This window comes from Phoxinus phoxinus, assembly GCF_949152265.1.
Source record: "Phoxinus phoxinus genome assembly, chromosome: 10".
NCBI classification, from domain to species: Eukaryota; Metazoa; Chordata; class Actinopteri; order Cypriniformes; family Leuciscidae; genus Phoxinus; species Phoxinus phoxinus.
Genome location: NC_136885.1, coordinates 22,225,826 through 22,243,956, shown reverse-complemented (window position 1 = coordinate 22,243,956; position 18,131 = coordinate 22,225,826). Strand labels below are relative to the sequence as shown.

Sequence of the window (18,131 nt, the reverse complement as noted above, 5' to 3'; positions counted from 1 at the left end):
AATGCAGATTTGATTGTCTTAATTTCCGTATTTATTCAGAACTGTCATCCTTTATTTATCCACAGAGGTTATGACCGTATGAACATTTGATAACTACCAACATTAAGATGTCAAATAACATCTCAGAGGGATGTGACATCACATCCTTTTATGGTGTTGCTTTTATGGTGGTGAGTGTGAGTGTGGGCCATATAAAGTTAATTATTGTGATGATATTGCATTGATGCTCCTCAGTGTGTTTAGGGTCATTGTGAATTTGATTTTGAAAAGATCATTTTTAAGAAAGAATTAGGTTTTGTAAAAGAAAAACTTTTAAACAATATATAGTGCGGGGTTAAAAATATGATTACATCAGGTACTGTATAGGCAGAAAAACTGACATTAAATAAGTGTAAAAATTTTAAATTAACATATGCTAAAAATCGTCTATATCAATATGCCAATTGGTAGTAACACAAGTTTTGTGTTGTGACGACAACCTGATAGGATAAAAAGCATCAAACACAGGCAAAAATCATGACAAGATATGCTTAGTAATGTCACCTTTGCCACTATTGAGTTGGATTGCATGTTATGTAACTGGAACACGTGGTACTGTATTCACACCTACAACTCGCATAAACTATAACTGGTCAGATGCTAGTAGAATCTTTTTGTCTCACCGACAGAACAAAACCCCTCTCATTTACAGCCTATAATCCAGTACAGCTTGTTACATTGTGAACTAACCCAGTTCCTTGTATCTGACCAAGAGAGGGATATGAAATTACCACTCAGACTTTTTCAGTCCGATTTCTAACCACGCAAAATAGGTTTTAGTTTTTTTTTTCTTCTTCTTTTTTAAAAAGTGAGTGATCAAATTGAACCCATGACCCCATCTCAGCAATAACCTTTAGAAAGCCATCTTCATATCATTATTTAAAAAAAAAACAATGGCTTGAAAATGTATATAATAATAACATAAATAAACAGAAAATGTTTTTTCTTCTTTTTCAATAAATGGACAGGGAAGGGAGGTGAAATTGTTTAATAATTATTTTTTTAGATAAAATGTATTAAATTGAATTAATTTTGAGGAAAACCATTTGGTAACAAGATTTTGGGACACATGTTTTTGTTAATAATAACATACTTTTTTCTACATTATATATTCATTATTCATTAGATATCAATTAGGCTATATCACGACATGTAAAAAAAATAATGACGCCTTTAATTGTTGGATAAAATTTTAGAAGGTCAGACCTCTGACGTGGGACTGGCCAAAATCCCCATACGGGGAGGGTGGTTATATACAGGCATGAAATGTGTTTAAAACTAGCTACTGTTGATGCTAGGGTAATTTTATATTATATTTTAGTTTATAAAACAAATGTATCTCACAACAACAACAACAACAAAAATGTTCTTGTAATACTAAAAACGTGATTGGAGACATTCTGAAGATAATCTCAGATATCCATCTTAATGGCCTTTCAATCATTAAAGCATCTTAGGGAGGACATCCATGAGACATGGAGGTTGTAAATGATGTAATACGCAGTAACATAATAAACTCAAGGCTGTATAAACGCGCGCGCGACTGCGCTCTGGCAGAAGGTCCTCTGCGCTCTCGCGCCTCAGCAGAGCACCAGTGTGGTGGGACAGTAGGGTGGGACGACAGCGTCTGAGCGGTATGTATCTTTCATTAAGCTCCTCACATCCTCGAATTTACAATAATAACTGTGTAGTAACATAAAATCAATGTTATGATTTTACCCATGGTATTTGAGACATTCGGATTACCACGTCTTTAAGGGTCGTAAACGTTATTTGAAGCGACAGTATTTAAAGCAACATGATTCATTTCTAGGCTCGCCAATGCTCCCCAACTTTTAAAGCGCACGACAGTTCAATGTGGGACCGACGAACGTTGGCAATTATAACGCCTTGAAGTTAAAATTTAAGCGAAATGTTTGTGTAATGCTGTTGGGGTAAGAGGGAATCATCTGTGTAGCCTACTACCAGGTTTATTATTCAATCTGTCAACTCAAAACGCTACAGAGTTTTTGTTGTCTGTAATTGTGCAGTGTTTTATAGTGTGTTTTTATATGACACAGCATAAAACCACCTGCCCCATCCAGACCATTCACTTAAGATTAACACTTAGATTCGGACTATCAGCATCGGAGATAAAATGGGCAAGAAATCCAATCTGAAACTGTCAAATGGCAAAAAGGAGGAAAATGGAGATTTAAGGTAAATGGGTTTTTTTTTTTTGTGATAATAAAGGTTACGTTTATGTTCTGTTGATGTTTCAACAGCCATTTGTTCTTACAAATACATTTGTTTGAGCTGTAATCATGCTTTATGTCTCATGCCCTGGCGTAGTCACGAAAGAGGTAGCTAGATCATGTAGTCAAAAAAGTGTAACAGCAAAAAAACAAAACGGTAACTAGTTACATTCAGAGAATTTCAAATTCAAATGTTTTTATTCATTTTTAATTTTATCGTTTACTTTTTTAATTCTTAAAACTTAATAGTGTTTTTTCTTCCAGCAGTGAGAAAAATGGAAAGGAAGAGGAGAAAGAAAAGATGGAGATGGTGGGACCATTAAAGATAGTGAGTGGAATATATTATTATTATTATTATTTGTGAAATCAATAATAATTTAACTATCATACACTAAATAATACTTTTTTAAAAATGATTCAGCAAGACTGAGTCTGTAACCACAACCAAACAATAAAATTGAACTGTATAAGCCAATTGTGGTGGATAATTATTTTAGTTTTATATGTAATTGTTATAATTTTTGTTATTTAATTGAATTTTCACTTAAAGAATAACTTGTTCTTTAAGAAGTGTGTCCTTTTGTCAGTTTCGTTATGCAGATGGTGTCGATATTTTTCTGATGCTTTTTGCCACAATCATGTCCATGGCCAATGGGGCAGTACTTCCTCTCATGGTTATTGTATTTGGAGATATGACAAACAGCTTTGTGGACGATACAATATTAGAGAATTTAAAGAACACCACCCTTCCACCCAGTGAGTGTATAAGTTGTATGCCTCATCACTGTACTGTTGTTGTTACACAGGGAATCTGTGAGGTTTTTTAAAATCTAACAATAACATGCGGTCTTTTAATCTCTAGACTTCACCCTCCCACAGACTAGTAATGAGACTTTGGGGGAGCAGATGACAAGGTGAGACCAATGTGCTTTGTATTGGAACACTGCCATTTTCCTTTATAATTCATGTTTTAATTTAATTAAGTCTTTCTAAGTGTCTGATTGTCGTGTTTCTCCTTCCCAGGCATGCTATATACTACAGCATCATGGGATTTGTAGTCTTGGTGGCGGCATATATCCAGGTGGCCTTTTGGACTCTTGCAGCAGGACGTCAGGTGAAGAGACTTAGAAAGAAGTTCTTCCACTCTATCATGAAACAAGAGATTGGCTGGTTTGATGTCAATGAGACAGGACAGCTCAACACACGCCTCCAAGAGTATGACATTAAATAAGAGTCATTTACCTAGATATTACACACACAATGGCATATGTATACCACTCTTCTTTTTTTCCTCTCCAGTGATGTTTACAAAATAAATGAAGGCATTGGAGATAAGCTTGGCATGCTGCTTCAGAATCTCACCACTTTTTTTGTTGGCATCATCATTGGCTTTGTCAAAGGCTGGAAACTGACCCTCGTCATCCTCGCTGTTAGCCCTTTACTCGGGGTCTCAGCCGCTATCATCGGAAAGGTGGGTCAAAAGAGAATACAATTCATTTTGTTCAATATATTAGAGAGAGAGAGAGAGAGAGAGAGAGAGAGAGAGGAATTATAAATAGCATTTATTTGATTTCTATTTCAAATACCGAATTTAAATGTCAAATTCCTGCCATCACAGGAATAAATTACATTTTAAATAGTTATTTAAAATTGTAATATTATTTCACAATCTTACTGTTTTTACTGTATTTTTGATCCAATAAATGCACCCTTGGTGAGCAAAAGAGACGTCTTTCAAAAACATTAAAATAATTATATGTTTGTGGTGTATATATATATATATATATATATATATACTGTATATATATATACAGGTGAAACTTGAAAATTAGAATATCGTGCAAAAGTTCATTTATTTCAGTAATTCAACTTAAAAGGTGAAACTAATATATTATATAGACTCATTACATGCAAAGTGAGATATTTCAAGCCTTTATTTGTTATCATTTTGATGATTATGGCTTACAGCTTATGAATACATTTTCACAATATTCTAATTTTGAATTTGGGGTTTTCATAAGCTGTAAGCCATAATCATCAAAATTATTACAAATAAAGGCTTGACATATCTCACTTTGCATGTAATGAGTCTATATAATATATTAGTTTCACCTTTTAAGTTGAATTACAGAAATAAATTAACGTTTGCACAATATTCAAATTTTTCGTATAATATATATACAAAAAACTGAATTTTTTGTTTAAAAATTATGTCATGGAAGTATGTGATTGTCACAAAGAGAGATAAAGTTGATGGGCTAAAAATAAAATGGTTTATAATATTATTTTAAATCGATGAAGAAACAACAATGTATCCCTGTCTCATTAGGTGATGACATCATTCACGTCGAAGGAGCAGACGGCCTATGCCAAGGCTGGAGCAGTGGCTGAGGAAGTGCTGTCAGCCATCAGAACTGTCTTTGCCTTTGGTGGACAGAAGAAAGAGATACAGAGGTGTTTTGGAAAATCAACCTGTTTAGAATGTCAGAATTGAACATAAACCAGCTCACCTGCCAAAGCAGTTTTAGCACTTTATGGGTTGGTCGTAAAAGTTTCAGTCTAATGTTGTCCAAAAGCGTGAATAGGAAAAATGATGGGGAAGATGGGGGGGAATTTTCTATTCAGTGTGATCATCATGTTTTTTGCATCCTGATAATAAATATGTGCCTTTTTATCTGTTTTTCAAAGGTATCACAAAAACTTAGAGGATGCCAAGAACGTTGGCATAAGGAAGGCCATCACTGTGAACATTGCTATGGGCTTTACATTCTTCATGATCTATATGTCCTATGCATTGGCCTTTTGGTATGGCAGCACTCTTATCCTGGCTGGAGAGTATGATGTCGGTATACTTTTAACGGTGAGTCACAGCAGGGCTATGTCAAACACATTACTTCGGAAACTCTTTGGTCTTCTATTTAAAGCCCACAGTCACATTGGTCCAGAATTCAGTTGTCAAATAAAAAAAAACCAAAACGATTACATCATAAATATCAAGTGGTTATGTTTCCTTCATGGGAACTTAAAGCAGATTGTTAAATATGCATGAGTCTGTTTCACGAGTGCATTTTCTGTTCCTCTATTTCAGGTTTTCTTCTCCGTCCTAATTGGAGCTTTCGGCATCGGTCAAACGTCTCCTAACATCCAGTCCTTCTCTAGTGCAAGAGGGGCCGCCCACAAAGTTTTCCAGATCATTGATCATGTGAGTGAACTCATTGTTAGCTAATCATAAATTCTTTCAGGATATTATAATTCATAATGTTGGAAGAAAAAACATTTGTCCTCAATGCAGTTCCATAATATAATTGCTACCTGGGGTGTTAGACAGGATATTAATATTTTATTCTCTGCATTAAGGAGTAAAAAAAAACTTTAAACCTGAACTCTGACCGTTCCTCCCATTTAAACCTTACACTTCCCCTTTTTAAAAGAGATAGCACTGCATTTTTTATAGCTTCTAAACTCTTATTGACATTTCATGTCTTTTTCAGATTGAATTATCCTACAGTAACTGGCATAACACAATATATCCATCCATGTCTTTTAAAAGGCTTGAGGCCAAGAATTTAACTAATTAATAATAAGATGGTATAAATGGAGCTCCCATATTCATGAGCCACATTCATATCTGTACACAAATACTTTACCACTTTTGTACATATGTGACCCTGGATCACAAAATAAGTCGCACGGGTATATTTGTGGCAATAGCCAACAATACATTGTATGGGTCAAATTATCAAATTATTTTTCTTTATGCCAAAAATCATTAGGATATTAAGTGAAGATCATGTTCCATGAAGATATTTTGTAAATTTCCTACCGTAAATATATAAAACATTTATTTTTTTGTGAGTGAATTCAGCTCAATCAAGAAACATAAATGGAAAACTTTAAGGCAATTTTTCGAGTTTTTTGCACCCTCAGATTCCAGATTTTCAAATAGTTGTATCGCTGCCACAAACCATGCATCAATGGAAAGCTTATTTATTTAGCTTTCATAATATGTACAAAAATTTGACCCATGTGACCCAGTGGTCCACGGTCACATATGTTACTGTTAAAAAGTTTGTGGTCGGTAGGATTTTCTAATGTTTTTGAAAGAAGTCTCTCCTAAAAATACAGTGAAAAGAGTAATACTGTAAAATATTATTACAAGTTAAAATAACTGTTTTCTATTTTTCTATTTTAAAATGTTATTTATTCATTTGATGGCAAAGCTGAATTTTCAATGGCCAGTACTGTCGTATGATCCTTTTGAAATCATTCTAATATGTTGATTTGGTGCTCAAGAAACATTCTGGGACGTTTAAAAGACCAGCATTTATTTGAAATGGAAATATTTTGTAATATTATAAATGTCTTTCATTTCTACAGAAAAAAATAAATCTTACTGACCCCCAACTTTTGAAGGGTAGTGTAAATATGTACAAATGTTTACATTGATTAATTTCAAGAATTGATACCTGCCATACAAATTTGCAGCCATTTCTTTTCAGCCAATGCATTTAAAGATACTTATGCAATCATCAATCCCTGGAAAAGTTGTATTGTTTCCTGACTTTGTTGTGCTATAGCTCCAGATGTATTCTGGCCATTGTTATATCCTTTCAGCTGTCCTGCCCTGTCTTACAGTACAGATCATTCAGCCAATCCCACCCGTGTGAAAGTACAGTAAATCTACGTCTCCTTTCTCCTTCAGAAAGTGCAGCTCGAGTAGCTCACTTTAGTGTTTTGAACATTTGAACATGACAGAACGTCAGAACTGTTTTATATTTAACTTCTGTCCATTTTTCCAAGAAGGAAAAGCTTGGACAATCAAAACACATACACACAGCAGACAGCACTAAACTTGTCTTTTATTTAGACTAAGATGGTCAAGTTTAAACAAACACCACACACACGGTAAGCAGACAACCGCTTTGAGATAAAATCCAGAGACAAAAATGTGCGCACAAATAATCCAGAGCCAAGTTGCATAACTTCCCCTCATTGTTTTAGCAGCATGAAATATGGCCAGGTCTCAGGATCAGAGGTGGTTCCCTGCTGAGATGCAATGAATAGAAGACCACAGGGAATCATTTTTCTCTTGTGTAGGGCAATTAGTGTGTTATTGACGTCTATTAGTCTGAATGAGGTTTGATCGTGAATTTACCTGGAATTTGTATTTTAAATCTCACAATCCTTTTTTTTACACCAACAGGAACCCAACATTAACAGTTTCTCGGAGGAAGGTTACAAACTTGATGTTGTAAAAGGAAACATAGAGTTCAAAAACATTCACTTCAGATATCCGTCACGACAGGATGTTAAAGTAGGAACATCAAATGATTAAAAAAAAAAATAACTTAAAAAAAATAACTTGACAGAATGAAATGACTCTAGCTGTGGCTCTCTTTTGGCCGTGTAGGTCCTGAATGGAATGAATCTTAAAGTCATGAGTGGACAGACCATTGCTTTGGTGGGCAGCAGTGGGTGTGGGAAAAGCACAACAGTCCAGCTGCTACAACGCTTCTATGATCCACAAGAAGGAACGGTGTGTAAAAAGAGAGGCAGAGAGGTATGAACTATTTGAACTTTCTGTCCTTCATCCAAACTTTTTTCTGTTTTCTTTTCCTCTAACTCATCAGGTGACTATTGACGGTCATGATATTCGCTCTCTGAACGTTCGAAGTCTGAGAGAACTGATTGGGGTTGTCAGTCAGGAGCCAGTCCTGTTTGCCACCACCATCTCAGAAAACATCCGCTATGGTCGGCAGGATGTCACCCAAGAAGAGATTGAGCAGGCTGCACGCGAAGCCAATGCCTACGACTTCATCATGAAGCTCCCTGATGTAGGATAAGACGTTGGAAAATAATTTGATTATTTGATCATTTGATCTGATAACAAAGATTGATCGGGTATGCTCTGACCGATATCTCTGGTCATTTTCAGAAATTTGAGACGTTGGTTGGAGACAGGGGCACCCAGATGAGTGGTGGACAAAAGCAGCGTATTGCTATTGCACGAGCACTTGTGCGCAATCCAAAAATCCTCCTTCTTGATGAGGCTACGTCTGCTCTGGATGCCGAGAGTGAGACCATCGTGCAAGCAGCGTTGGATAAGGTAATACAAAAATTAAGCAGTCCAGAAAAGTCTGGAAATACACTGAATATTTTGTGTGTGAGTGTATATATAATGTTTTTTTTTTTTACATCTGTAAAGGTGAGGCTGGGCAGAACCACCATTATAGTGGCTCACCGGCTGTCCACTATTCGTAACGCTGATGTCATCGCTGGATTCCAGAATGGTGAAATAGCAGAACTGGGCACACATGACGAACTGATGGAGAGAAAGGGAATCTACCATACTCTTGTCACCATGCAGGTTAGAAACCCTTAGTACAACACATGTACACACTTGAGCTCCATATTCTACTGAAGCCCGTTGTCGTTGAAACACTGGAGCTTTGTGGCAGCACTCTTACAATGGGTTGAGCTGCACCCCAAGTTCAAGTCCTGGCTTGAGGGCCTTTCCGGGTCCTGTTCCCCCTCTCTTCTCCCAATGTTTCCTGTCTCTCCTCCTACTGTTCTTTCATTAAAGGTTAAAAAAGCCTATTTTAAACATGAAATGGCATTAACATCACATTGAGACTGTAATTTTTAATCAAAATGTCATAACTTGATCTTCTGTTCCGATAACATACTGATGCATGAAAACACAGGGAAAATGTGTTCAGAATGTAAATGGGGTTCAATTTAAGTTCCTGTTATTACATCACAGATGTTTAAGAGCACAGAAGACACAGAGGAGGACAAAGAGGAGATGACTATGGATGAGAAGAGTCCTTCAGTCACCTCTCTAAATGATCACACACTCTTCAGACAGAAATCCAGAAGTGGCTCAGAAAAAGATCTGCAGGATGAAGAGAAACAGATACAGGAAGTAAGAAACTGAGGCTAATACTATAATCGCCTACATTTAGCAATTAATTCATAAATTTATTTCCTTTTAATAGCTTTATTTTTATACTTCCAATTCAAATCAAACCAAAATGGGATAGTTTAAAAAAGTTCCATAAATCTATCTTTCTGGTGACATTATGTAGATATGCTGCTCATATATTTCGCTGTGAGTGTCATCTTCATAAATTAAACAATTTTTTCTTTCCTTTATAATGAACTTCAAATTACGATCAAGAAATCGTAGAAATGAAATTATTAATTTGATTTGATTGTAATTATTTTACATACTTCTTTTCGTATTTGATTTTTTTGTATTTTGTATTTTACTTCTCTGTAGGAAAAGGTTCCAAACATCTCCTTCCTGTCAGTCCTGAAACTGAATAAACCGGAGTGGCCGTACATGGTGGTTGGGGTTTTATGCGCCACCATCAACGGAGCCATGCAGCCCGCATTTGCTGTCATTTTCTCTAAAATCATTGCTGTATGTTGTACAATAAAATGAAATATCAATAATAATAACCATTATTGACAGTCAATAATATTGAGACATTACTACTCATACATTTATGGGCCACCACTTCTTTCTTTCCTCTTTCCTCTGTAGGTGTTTGCTGAGATAGATCAGAATGTTGTAAGGCAGAGGTCTGAACTCTACTCGCTGCTGTTTGCTGGCATTGGGATTATGTCCTTTTTCACTCTGTTCTTACAGGTTTGTTTTGTGTTAACATTTACATTTGAGTAGACACAATGAACTTTAGCCAACTTTCACACTAAATGAAAATTGTAGAACTTGCCTAAGACACCCTATTTAATAAATGTATTGGGTGCCATCTTAATACATACAGTATTCAAGTCAAAGGTCAGAGATGAAGAAGGTAAAAAGTTCTTGTGATCTTTCTTATCTAAAAGCTGATGACTGTTGTGAAATACCAGTTTGTCTACGCCAATGAACAGCAGACATAGCTGTCAATTATTTGCTTCTTCAAACTACCAATGCTAAAGATTTGAAATGCTGAAGGATTACATTCAACTTTTGAATAAATTGTTTTAAAAATAACAGAAATTATTGGAAAGGGTCGATTTAAATGCGCATTGTAATATATATTATTATTAAATGTTATTTTTTTCCACAACAATAAAGAGTCCTAAAAAAAGAATAAGTTTCAACAAACATATTAAGCAGCACAACTGTTTTCAACAGTGATAATATTAAGAAATGCTTTTTATGCACCAAATCAGAATATTAGAATGATTTCTGAAGGATCATGGGACACTGGAGACTAGAGTAATGATGCTGAAAATCCAACTATGCCACCACAGGAATAAATTCAATTTTTTAAATGTATTAAAAACAAAACTATTATTTTAATTTGCAAACGTATTTCACAATATTAGTTTTACTGTATTTTTTTTATCAAATAAGATACCTATTTTAAAAACATACAAAACTTTTGAACTGTAGTGTATTAAAACATATCCTGACATCAGTTATTTACCTTTATATATTTTTCAGATGAAAGTGTGGATCAGCAAATAAAAATACTATGATAAATGACAGAAAATATTGCATTGCATGTATGCTGTATTAGTTAAATGGCATGGCAATCTATAAAAACAGCATTTTAAGAAACACTGTTATGTCTTGGTCTAAATGCTCTCATTCTGGTGTAATTTTCACTCTTTTTTTTCTTTTTAAATATTTTAATTTCTTTTAGGGTTACAGTTTTGGGAAAGCTGGTGAGATTCTGACCATGCGACTGAGGTTTAAAGCTTTCAATGCCATGATGAGACAGGTGAGATGATAATTGTCATGGACCAGTCATCCGAAGGTCAACCCCAAAGAACCTATTCATGAATGTCTGTTGATGGAGAGTAGTACAACACCTGTCTGTGTATTTCAGGACCTGAGCTGGTATGATGACACTAAGAACAGTGTGGGTGCGCTGACCACCAGGCTGGCTGCAGATACAGCTCAAGTGCAGGGCGTAAGTCTCACTCTATCTACAGAGAGTAACACTTAATAGAACTTTGTGCCAATCTCCTAAATTGATGCCCATGTTCAGTAACAAAGAAGTTCATAACTATTGGTGATATTCTCTGTTGACTTACTCTTTTACTGTATTTTTGTGAAAATAAGCTCAATTTAATTTCCATTTTGTGTGCTTTAGCAACATGATAACAATTGTACATTTTTTATGGTGTACAAATTAAGTAAAATATTGGTCATTCAATAAAAAATGTAATTGTATAATTGTTGACATTTAAATGAAATGTTTTGTTTACTATAAATTCAAATTGTAAGTGGTACCCATTTAACACAGTAGCTCATCTTAAACGGCACCATGACTTTATTTCCCACAGGCAACTGGAGTGAGAATGGCAGCACTGGCACAGAATGTGGCCAACCTGGGCACCGCCATTATCATCTCATTTGTGTACGGCTGGCAGTTGACCCTCCTCATTCTCTCCATTGTGCCAATCATGGCTGTGGCTGGAGCCATCCAGATGAAGTTACTGGCAGGACATGCTCTAAAAGACAAGAAAGAGCTTGAGCATGCTGGGAAGGTGAACATTTAATGCGTATACTTTAATGTGGCTCAACTTAAATCAACTGTCTTATTTCACCATGTTGTCCACAATGTATTTTTCCCATTTAGATTGCAACAGAAGCCATTGAAAATATCCGCACTGTGGTTTCGTTGACCAGGGAAAGCAAGTTTGAGAGTCTGTATGAGGAGAACTTAGTTGTGCCCTACAAGTATGTTTAAACTGATTAATAATAATTCTGTAAATGTCTGCTTATATATCTGTTAGGATTCAAAATGAGCTTGTGAGATAATTGATGTTTGTCTGATTTCCCTAGAAACGCGAAGAAAAAAGCACATGTTTTCGGCCTGACGTTCTCTTTCTCTCAAGCGATGATCTATTTTGCCTATGCTGGCTGTTTCAAGTTCGGCTCTTGGCTCATTGAACAGAAGATGATGACCTTCGAGGGCGTCTTCCTGTAAGTGGCTCGATACATGACTGTTATTAGACCCACACACAGCAGACTGAGGAATATGTGAGGAAAAGACTCCACAGTAGTATTAACATGATTCAGAGTAGTTCTGCGTGTCCGTCACAGGTAGTTCACATGTGAGTGAGATCAGGTAGTAGAGACACATGGGCAATATGTCCACGCTCAAGCTAAAACACACTGAAGTACAGGTGTCTGGTGGGAGTGGACTGGAAGGTCCAAAGTCTGCTGGTTTCTACAGTGTCAGTTAATGATTATAGAAAGAAAAGTCCAGAAAAAACTAACCAGATGTGCCATGAATGTAGAATAGATCTCTAAGGTAGCATACGAATGAGGCTGGTGATCCATTATGTTTGCAGATAGAAGATTCAAGAAGATTCATGTTATCTAAAAAGAGGGCTTTCAAACAGAGAGATAATTAAAACTTAGAATCTGAGGCTATGGGTAAACACTGCTATTTAATCAATCAGTTATTAAGAGAAGTAATAAAGATGATGAAATGGGCTACACATCATATATGCAATGTATTCTGACTGATAATAACTGGAAAAATGTGTGTGGAAAACATCAGTATTTTCATTCACTCAAGACTGTAATTTGTATTTTTTTTTAGTTTAGTGAGCTTTATGGCTGTCACAAGTCTTGCTGTGTGTATTGGTGCCTTATTGTGCTGATACATGTCACCCCCTTTAAAGGTACAATGTTTGAACCTTTGGTCCTCCAGGTTCGGTAGTCCTTGGCAGTGACGTGCGCATCAAGCACAGTATAGGGAATGCCATGATATTGCAGCCCAAACCATCACTGATCCGCTGAACCACCCCTGTGTTTCACTCTGGGCAGCAACTGTGCGGGCGTTAAGCCGCTTTGGGGCTTCTCCACACCGTAACTCTACGGATGTGGAAAATACATTAAAGGTGGACTCATCAGAGAACAATACATGTCTCGCATTGTCCACAGCCCAAGATTTGGCTATAGCAGCCCGACATGAATATTGACTCTGCGCAGTTCCCAACGAACAGTTTTGGTGGAAACAGGAGAGTCAAGGTGCACATTTAATCCTTCAGTGAGTCGGGCAGCTGTGGTTTTATGTTTTTTTGGATACAATCCTGGTTAGTACCTGGACATCCCTTTCAGACATTTTCCTCTAGCGTCGACAGTCACTACCTTGGATACTGTAGCTCTCGATACACCACAAAGACTTGCTTGTCTTGGTCACAGATGAGCCAGCGAGACGCACACAAACATTTTGAACTCTGATATGTCTCACATTATGTTGTGTGGATTTCAGTGTTTCTGTACAGGCTCTGTACATATTTTATGTACAGACACCCTCTGATAATTCAACTTTCACTCTCTGCTCTGAGTACATTAATGATGGAATGTAAAATCAGTGAAGTTTGGCCACCAGGCCGCATATATATAGCCGTGAAACCTCCAACACTATATTGGCCAGTGTTTCAGTTTCATTGTCCAAATCCTGGATATTTTAGTCATTTTGTTGTTGTTGTTGTTTTAAATACGTCTATATAGTTTTTAGTTATTAGTTTTAGTTATTTTAGTACTTCAAGTTAAAACTAAAAGAAAATGTGGTCTTGGCAAAGTTAACGTTTATTTTGTTTCAAGTAACACATTTTTTATTTGATTTATTTAACGATAATAACCATGGGTAATAAATCTGTTTCTGTCTCTCAGTGTGATCTCAGCGGTTGTGTATGGAGCAATGGCTGTTGGAGAGGCAAACTCCTTCACACCAAACTACGCCAAGGCCAAGATGTCTGCTTCTCATGTACTGATGCTCATCAACAGAGTCCCAGCCATTGACAACGCCTCAGAGAATGGAGACAAGCCGGTATTCCTTTCATACATACATATGAACACCAGGATATACAGTATTCCCAACAAGAGATAAAGATGTTTTAAACTATAGTGAGTCTTACCTATAGGCAAGATCTCAGAGTTCCTAGAAGCCTGTTATGATTAAATGTCCCAGGCATCAGTCTTGGAAATGAATCATTTATCGGTTCTGCAGCTCCATCTGATAAGCACTCAGACAGAGCTGGACTCTGCCCACCGTAAATATCCTGTGTCATGTCAAGACTAGTGTATACACGTGTGCACTGATGTGCCTTTTTCCTGTGATTTCTGCAGGATCAATTTGAAGGGAATGTGAGTTTTGAAGATGTGCGTTTTAACTACCCGGCCCGGCCGGATGTACCAGTGCTACAGGGGCTCAGGCTCCGGGTGAAGAAGGGGCAAACTCTCGCCCTGGTGGGCAGCAGTGGCTGTGGCAAGAGCACCACCATCCAGCTACTGGAGAGATTTTATGACCCTCAGCAAGGCAAAGTGGTAGGTGAAAACACAGACGGATAAGTGGCTCAGAAGCCACATTTTTTAGGCCTCTTTTTTGATTTGATTTTATTTTATTTTATTTGTTAAGCTCTTTTCCCAAGTATCTCAATTGACAAGTAGCTTTACGGTCTCTAATCACTGGTCCAGCTCAGTGAAATGTCTCTCATCCACATACACTGTTATACAGTACACTCACACCAAATACACAAAAAGTTCCTCTCTCAAGGTCAATGATAAGGTAACTTATTACCAATACGGCAGGCCAGAAAAAGGAAACCCAGACATGCGCATCAAAGAATGGTTCTCTTTCACCTGCATACGTCAGGTCCTTATGACTATTATATAACACAGACGTGTTTACATGCCATTAACAATGTTTCAGGTGATTCAATCACAAGTGGACAACGCTTAAAAGTGTAAACGGGTCCTAATTTTTTGGGATCCAATCGATCAAACCACATTCTAAGGTAGTCTTAAGGTAGTTTTATCATAAATGTGAACATAACTACATAAAAAAAAGATAAAAAATAAATATTATAGCAAAATAAATAGACCATTAAGAGATTGTAACAAATCCAATGATTTAATCAAGTCTAAAAAAATCTAACTAGTGTTGGGATGTATTATACCAGTAATAAATCATATTTATTTGCCCAAACTAATTACAGTTACCCTTTGTTAACAGATGCTGGATGAAAATGACACCAAGCAGCTGAACATCCACTGGCTGCGCTCTCAAATTGGCATTGTTTCCCAGGAGCCTGTGCTGTTTGACTGCAGCCTGGCAGAGAACATCGCATACGGAGACAACAACAGAAAAGTCAGCCACGAGGAGATCGAACAGGCCGCTAAGGCTGCTAACATACACTCTTTCATAGAGGGGCTGCCACAGGTACGAAAAACACACACAAGTCACTCTCATATAGACTTCCCTTCAAACGTTTGGGCTTAGTACAATTTTTTTTCTTTTAAAACAAATTTATATATTTTTTATTCAGCAAGGATGCATTAAATTGATCAAAAGTAACATAAATCTTTTATAAATGCTGTTCTTTTTAACTGTCTTATAATAATCATGGATTCCACAAAAGTATTAAGCAAAACAACCATTTCAACATTGCCCCAGATAGCAAATGATATCTGGCCCAGTTGAGGCCCACATCTCCCACATTCTTCTGGCCCACATGCCACATGGAATGACGGCGATGACTCAACCAGTGTGTGTGGCAATAGCATACATATCCAGGCCTCATCTGGGCCAACTATGGCTCATATGGCTCAGTTCTGGCAGCAGCAAAGGTCAAATGGGCCATGTTTGGCCCACACAGATCAAGCCGGTTTTAGGGTGAGTTGTGGCCTTTGCCCCTGCCAGAACTGAGCCATATGTGCCATAGTTGGCCCAAATGAGGCCCAGATATGTATGCTATCTGATAATACTGAAAATTCAGCTTTGCCATCACAGGAATTAGGTTGTAATAGAAAAATAGTTAATAGAACTTTAATAGAATAAAATAGAAAAAGGTTATTTTAAATTGTAGTAATATTTCACAATATAATTGTTTTCTGTATTTTTGATAAAATAAATGAATAAAATATATAAAAAATTATGCAGATCCCAAACTTTTGAACAATTAGCTGTTTCCATCCACCTATTTTTATGCACATTTTGGGATATAAAAACGGCAAGATGTGCATTCTAAAATCCACACAAAAAACTACAATGGAAACACATTTATTGAATAAATCCCTCGATGCAGATATCAGATATCAGACATTGGAAATGCAATAAACTCTCTAAATGTTCTAATCTTATAACCATCAAACTAAGGAACATTTAAATGACTGTCTACAGTCATAAACTTGATCTTATTGTATGAATTTTGTATTTATTTTTTATTTTTTGCAGAAATACCAGACGCAGGCAGGTGACAAGGGTACACAGCTGTCAGGTGGACAGAAGCAGCGTATTGCTATAGCGAGGGCCATCCTCCGCAACCCCAAAGTCCTGCTGCTGGATGAAGCCACATCTGCTCTGGACACGGAGAGTGAGAAGGTACGATCACAGTTCATTCTTTAGAGTGTTATATATCACTATGGTTATTACCATAAATAAATATCTTGAGTTTGAGAATTAAATGGACTTTGGTCACCTGTTCATACAGACAGTATTCAATCTGTTCCTGTATTTACAGGAAAATTGAGATTCACACCTGTTTGAAGATAATGTTCTTCCTTACTTCCCTTTGTGTCCCTCTCTGTCCTGTGAGTAGATAGTGCAGGATGCTCTGGATAAGGCGCGTGAGGGTCGCACATGCATCATTGTAGCCCACCGGCTGTCCACCATCCAGAACGCAGACCGTATAGCTGTGGTTCAGAACGGGGTTGTGGTGGAGCAGGGGACACATCAGCAGCTCCTCCACCAGAAGGGGGCGTACTACACCCTCGTCACCTCTCAGATGGGTCACTGATGGGCAGGAGCAAAGCAGCAGTGTACATGCAGCTGGATCCGAAAAGGCAGATTCTAGAAAACATTCCTTATAATCGCTCTCCTGTGGTTGCAGGCCTGTATTTGATTTGTTAGGTTCATCTAAGTGGCATTTCAATATACTACAGGAAGCCAGGAAAATAATAAGGATGTGGTTTTGTGTAACTGTCAGTGCTTTGTCATGTTGTACTTTTTGGTTTTAGGCCATAACATTTATTCAACTCAGCACTTTCTTGTTGTTGATTAAATTGTATTAAACAAAAAAAACACACAAGTTTTTTATTAATCCTACCAAGCACTACCATTCTCATTTACTGGTCACACACTGTATGCACAGTTTGTGCAACAAACACTGTTGAGGGCATAACATTTAAAACTTGATTGTTTTTATATAATGATGTACAGTAACTTTTATATACAGTACATAACATAAATCATATGTATTTTCAAAAACAATGCCTTGATTTCTCATTAGTGAAGACAGCTGTTCTTCATGTGACGAGATGACCAAAGAGTTTCTATTATGAAGATTGACTGCCTTATAGATTTCTGTGTGTGTTGTGCCTTGATATTTATCAGACTAACATAAGACTGTTTTATTTTGTACTGTTATGGCATTGTTTTCCTAGCGCATATGTAAAAAAAAAATGTGAATAAAGTTTTCATTTTTCATTAACCTCATTATTTCATATTCTACATTGAGACTCATAAAAATAGGCCGTAGACTTTAATTCAAAATTTCAGTTTTTTTTATTATTACACATCGAGGGATTTATTCAGCAAATGTGTTTTCATCGTAGTGTATGTCTATAGGATAAAAAAAGTTGTATATTATTTTTTGTTTTGTTGTAACTGACAATGAAACCAGTAGCGACAGATCTTTTCTTTTAATGCCACTTCACTGGAAGATCCAGTTACAACATTTTTATTACAAGGTCAAATTTTTTTAAATATAAAACGTAAGTATGGATGAATTGTTCACACAATAAGAACAAAACATGCTTTTAGCCATAGTGAAAGGATTCCATATGCCAAGCTAGATTTTGATAATTTAGGGTTTGAT

The 18,131-nt window shown here is 36.6% G+C and overlaps 1 protein-coding gene across 2 annotated transcripts; it reads left to right on the top strand.

Moving 5' to 3' along the window:
- Window positions 1-1,587: 1,587 nt before the first annotated feature.
- abcb4 (ATP-binding cassette, sub-family B (MDR/TAP), member 4) lies at window positions 1,588-17,748 on the top strand. 2 transcript variants are annotated; one of them, XM_079625060.1, is made up of 28 exons: window positions 1,588-1,673; window positions 2,100-2,238; window positions 2,541-2,601; window positions 2,861-3,029; window positions 3,136-3,187; window positions 3,297-3,488; window positions 3,573-3,744; window positions 4,603-4,727; window positions 4,962-5,133; window positions 5,362-5,475; window positions 7,477-7,587; window positions 7,684-7,809; window positions 7,904-8,107; window positions 8,209-8,379; window positions 8,479-8,640; window positions 9,037-9,198; window positions 9,556-9,699; window positions 9,823-9,927; window positions 10,934-11,011; window positions 11,120-11,203; window positions 11,580-11,783; window positions 11,876-11,976; window positions 12,082-12,222; window positions 13,927-14,083; window positions 14,383-14,580; window positions 15,269-15,475; window positions 16,490-16,636; window positions 16,854-17,748. In XM_079625060.1, the coding sequence occupies exons 2-28, from the start codon at window positions 2,177-2,179 to the stop codon at window positions 17,049-17,051; spliced, it is 3,819 nt and encodes a 1,272-aa protein (XP_079481186.1). In that variant the 5' UTR covers window positions 1,588-1,673; window positions 2,100-2,176; the 3' UTR covers window positions 17,052-17,748. The 2 variants fall into 2 exon arrangements, with proteins under 2 accessions (XP_079481186.1, XP_079481185.1); XM_079625059.1 differs by having other exon boundaries at window positions 2,538-2,601.
- The last annotated feature ends 383 nt before the right edge of the window (window positions 17,749-18,131 follow it).

Coding starts and splice junctions, on each gene's coding strand:
- abcb4 (XM_079625059.1), top strand. CDS start 2,177: ATGGGCAAGAAATCCAATCTGAAACTGTCAAATGGCAAAAAGGAGGAA. Junction 9,199..9,555: donor AAGAGAAACAGATACAGGAA/GTAAGAAACTGA, acceptor ACTTCTCTGTAG/GAAAAGGTTCCAAACATCTC. Junction 11,204..11,579: donor ATACAGCTCAAGTGCAGGGC/GTAAGTCTCACT, acceptor TATTTCCCACAG/GCAACTGGAGTGAGAATGGC.